Source organism: Myotis brandtii, unplaced genomic scaffold (assembly GCF_000412655.1).
Source record: "Myotis brandtii unplaced genomic scaffold, ASM41265v1 scaffold373, whole genome shotgun sequence".
Taxonomy (NCBI): Eukaryota; Metazoa; Chordata; class Mammalia; order Chiroptera; family Vespertilionidae; genus Myotis; species Myotis brandtii.
This window is the reverse complement of record NW_005364339.1, coordinates 727,433-732,449: the sequence shown is the minus strand read 5'-3', so window position 1 is coordinate 732,449 and position 5,017 is coordinate 727,433. Positions and strand designations below refer to the sequence as shown.

Below are 5,017 nucleotides of genomic sequence, written 5' to 3'. Positions count from 1 at the left end.
GGAGCATGTTCACTATAAGCTTCCCAAAGTATACAATAACTTTCAGCAGCACTTTTCTTCAAAATAAAGTAATGAATTAAAACTTCCCATAAATGCTGTTTTTGGGGCACAAAATATGACATTTTTAAGCATAAAAATATCTATGTTAACACCTTCAGCAAATTTGACATATGAAGTTTTGAAGCTTGCTGTCAATACAACAAAATAGCATACATATCAAATCGCATATATATATCAACATATGTGTAACTCCATCTAGTGAAAAAAATGTCCATTATTAACTGGTACATGTGGTATAAGGCAGTTCTTGACTGTCCATGAACAAGGGGACAGGCATGGAAAACATAAACATTATGATAAAAAAAGTTTTATTTGATAATGAAATCAAGTTTTCCATTGAAACTTTTATAAATTTTGCAAAATGAGGCATTGATACATGTGCACAGGTAAAATGTTCCTTGTACAATAAAATAGAATACTTCTGCCTGCCTTCCTTTTGTTTTTAAAGATGAAGAATATTGTTCTTTTCATCTCGAGTCAAATTTGTCATTGGTGAGAGGATATGTTGATGAACATTAGCTATTAATGTGAGAACTCTGGGATTCATTTTCCCCTATCTTATATTAAAGTGTCTTCCAGCTCATCATATCTACATTTACTGGGTTAATGAGTCAAAGCTTTTTCAGGATGAACTCCTAGTTTAACAAGTAGACAACGAGACAGATTCTCAACTGAAATGCACATTAGACTGTGTTCTTACACTCTCAGGCTGCCTGTCAGAGCTAACATGAAATAAAAGTAATCTTCAAAAGCAGGCAAATAATTGAGGATTGACTGTAAGCCCAATCCAACTTTTCTAACTTTTAAAAAACCATAACTGCTGATTTTCTTTGTCCATCTATCTTGATGAATGTTGTGGTGATCTTTCAAAATACATGAAGTCCTGAAATTGGAAAAAGAGAGAGAGAGAGAGGGAGAGAGAGCACTATGTATATAAATACATAAATAATTTGATGTAATGCATAAAACATTATCCTTTATAATTTATCTGGCAATCTTCCCAGACCAGTTAAGAAATCTGATAAATCTTTATAAAGAGGACTTAATATAAAGAGCAGCAATTACATACTTAAAACTGTTGTTAGCCAATATGTTCTCCATTTGGAATACTAATTAAATTTTTATTGTTAAAGGAAAAAAACTTGATAATCAATATTAAATATGCTAAATATACCAAATGCAATATATTAGTGAGATATTTTGGGTAAATATTATCAATTTTATTTCTATGCTTTACTTATGACTATTAACCACTAATTAGTCAGAAATACAGCAAGGGGACTGCACCTAATACATCTAAGGACAGTGTAACACCAAGTAGTACACTGACAGAGAGACAGTGAGGTGGAGAAAAAGGACATCAGCTTTAGAGTTATTTTATTTCGTTAAGAAGTCACAGGATAGGCTTTAAAAAATATCTATACTAATAAAAGGATAATATGCTAATTAGACCAGGAGACCTTCCGGACAAAGCCATGGTGGCGGGGCTGAGGCAGAGGCGGTTAGGGGTGATCAGGCCAGGAGGGGAGGGCAGTTGGGGGTGATCAGGCCAGTGTGGGGGCAGTTGGGGTTGAGCAGGCCGGCAGGGGGGGCAGTTGGGGGCAAGCAGGCCGGCAGGCAGAATCGTTAGGGGCAATCAGGTAGGCAGGCAGGTGAGCAGTTAGGAGCCAGTGGTCCTGGATTGTGAGTTGGACATCCCCCAAGGGGTCCCAGATTGAAGAGGATGCAGGCCGGGCTGAGGGACACCCCACCCCCGTGCACGAATTTCATGCACCAGGCCACTCGTCTATCTATAATAATAAAAGTGTCATTCTGTACGACCTTCTGGAGGAAGCTGGGGTTCCAAGAGGAGCCTGGGTTCCGGGTGCCAGAGGGAAGCCAGTGCTGGCATCCGAGGGAAGGAAGGCCTACTCTTGCACAAATTTTGTGCATCGGGCCTCTAATATATATAATTGATTTCAGTGAGAAAGGGAGAGGGAGAGAGAGATAGAAATATCAATGATGAGAGAGAATCATTGATCAGCTGCCTCCTGCACGCCCCACACTTGGGATCTAGCCTGCAACCTGGGCATGTGCCCTTGACCAGAATCGAACCTGGGACCCTTTAGTCCCCAGGCTGATGCTCTATTCACTGAGAGAAACTGGCTAGGGCAGATAGGTTTTTTTTTAAGTAATAAAAATAATTAATAACATGCAATGATGATCCCACTGGATGCCTAATACCTTCCAAGCACTCTCTTGCCCTTTTATTCATATGGTAGTTAACATTTATAACCTTGAAAATAGAAGTATTTTTATATTCATTTTATAGACAAGGAGACTGAGGCTTGCAAGTGTAAACACATTACAAAACATCTACACTAATAAAAGACAAAGATGCTAATTGACTGTACCTTCACTACACCCACCAGCCAATCAGAAGAGTATGCAAATTAACCCAACAAAGATGGCGGTTAATTTGCATACACAGGTGCCTAGCGAAGACTGAAGAGAGTGTAGAAGGAAGCCAAGCACTGCAGAAGGGAGCCAAGAGGCAGAGAAGGGAACGGATAGGAGGTAGCAGAGATAGGAGCAGAGCTGAGGTAGCGGACATGAGAGGGAGCGAAGTGGTGGAGAAGGGAGGGAGCTGAGGCGGTGGACACAGGAGGAAGCGAGGCAGTGGAAAAGGAACGGAGCGAGGCAGCGGAGAAGGGAGGAAGCGAGGCAGCGGAGAAGGAAGGGAGCGAGGCAGCGGAGAAGGGAGGAAGCGAGGCAGTGGAGAAGGAAGGGAGTGAGGCATCGGAGAAGGGAGGGAGCCGAGGCAGCGGAGAAGGGAGGGAGCAAAGCGGTGGAGACGGGAGGGAGCCGAGGGCAAAGCGGCGAAGGGAAGGAGCGAGGCAGCGGAGAAGGGAGCGAAGCCCGCCTTGGTGGGCTTCGCTCCCTTCTCTGCTTCGCTAAGGTCTCAGGAAGCCCTATTCTTGCAGGAATAGGCCCGAGGAAGCCCTATTCTTGCAGGAATCTTCCTGCAACAGGCCTCTAGTGTAACTAATAAGTGGTAGAGACAGAACTTGGTCTAGTTTCAAAGCTACTGCCTTTCTACTACACTGCTTCTTATCAGAAATAATAATTCTCTCAAGATAACTCAAAAGCAAAAGACTTACAATGAGGAAGCAAGCTCCAAAAATCATAGCTTTCATCTTCACATCCAGGTCTAATGGGAAGTGAATGTCAAAGTGGTCAGCATTGCCCATGGCTGACATTAAACCATTCCACTTTCTAATAATACTGCCGATATTAGAGATACCATTGATGGCTTTGACCTAGGAAGATAAGAATTAGACTTTAGGGTAACTAATACTGTATATCTTATACTTCTCAGGTCAATGCTCTTTCTTCATCTTCAAATGAGTTATTAGGGAGGTATGACTTGAACTGATTTTTTTGAAGTTCTTCTCCATATAGCAAAGGGTGGGAATTAGGGATTAGAAAGGAATTTCTTCTAGTCTAGGGAAACACATGAGGCATGGTTCTGTGCACTTCACAAACTCCATATAAACACTTAAACTCATGTGTGCCAAACAAATCAATCTTCTTAAATTATGCCAGGATCCCAAAGGACTTCAGCTTCTATAAGGGGAACACTGGCACTTGCCAGAGGGAAAACAGTCAGACACTGACTTTCAGTGATCTGAATGATCCCACACAGCCTGACCCTGAAATCTAGCTTATCTATATTTTCTATTTCTCCACATGGTCTTTTAAAAAATAAACAATGCTTGATGACATGGTAAAGTAAACTGAGAACTAAGGGAAGTTTATTGAGTGTCATGGGCAATACTAGAAGGAGCAATTTTAGATGATGAGCCTTGCTGAATTACAAGGCATTCAGAAAGGATTCCTAGAAGCTCATGAAATATTTCTAGGCATCTCCTTTGTCAGATTCACAGGATTATATGCAATCATTTTGTATCCATAAAGGCAAAACAAAAGGATTTTTCTTTTTCCTGAGAAAATGTTATAGCTATGAGTTTTATCTATGTTATCAACATTGTCCTATTTCCTGAGGACACAAACTTCTATTCTGCAAATAAGCAACGTGCATAGCCTCGGGGGCCACAGGTTCTGTGAGAAGGTGGGCACTTTCATTCCTCAGGACATATTTTCTGATCCTGGAAATCTTTGGTAAAAAACAGTTAATTAAATACAACCAAGAATTAAATAGATGTATGTCAGGCTACTTACTCTCAGGATTAATGTTTTAATGGTTTCTCTTATCTTTACAAAACACTAAAATCATTTTTAAAAGATCTTACATTTTAGAAAACATTAAGCAATCCAGTAACAATAATTTGAAAATCACATAATGTCAACCAGTTAACTCCTCATACTAATTTATTGATTCACATGAAAAATGATCTAAACCAAATCATTCTGAAGTGTGTTAGTACACGCAGAAAAAATAGAAGAAACATTATTTTTATATTTGTTTACCTCAAACACAGAATCTGAGCCACAGCCATAGGTTGAGCATGGCCCACGAACGCTCAGCACATTTTCTTTCTTCTCATTTTGGATGCTGTACACTGCCCGGCACAGGTTCCAGTGGTCCATAACAAAGCCAATGGTGATGCCAGGAGGACACTGCACCTCTAGCTGCAAGTGAAGCACGACAGAGGGGAGGATGTTATCTACACTAATAAAAGAGAAACATGCTAATTAGCGTACGACCACTACCCTTCCCATTCTAATCAGCACATATCCTTATGCAAATTAACTGTCAGCCAAGATGGCGGCTGGCAGCCATGCACTGAAGCGAGCAGGGAGGCTCGCTTGCTCCAGTGATGGTGAACTCCAACATTCCCCGCCTGCCGCTGCCGGACTCTCAGCTGCAACTCTAAGCAACTATGTACTATGTTGCAAATAAGAAGCTAAACAAAACCCCAGAAACCGGCTTTCATTCAGCCGGGCTTCAGCCAGC

At 41.2% G+C, this 5,017-nt stretch overlaps 1 protein-coding gene across 2 annotated transcripts in view; it reads right to left on the bottom strand.

Moving 5' to 3' along the window:
• Positions 1–351: 351 nt before the first annotated feature.
• Positions 352–5,017, bottom strand: part of PLSCR4 (phospholipid scramblase 4) — a 50,102-nt gene continuing 45,436 nt past the window's right edge. For both annotated transcript variants that reach the window (XM_005872254.2, XM_014544610.1), the window contains 3 exons: positions 4,531–4,692; positions 3,201–3,359; positions 352–943 (listed from right to left, as the gene is read on the bottom strand). In XM_005872254.2, the coding sequence (XP_005872316.1) occupies positions 899–943; positions 3,201–3,359; positions 4,531–4,692 (366 nt within the window). In that variant the 3' untranslated portion in view covers positions 352–898. The remainder of the gene's footprint in view (positions 944–3,200; positions 3,360–4,530; positions 4,693–5,017) is intronic.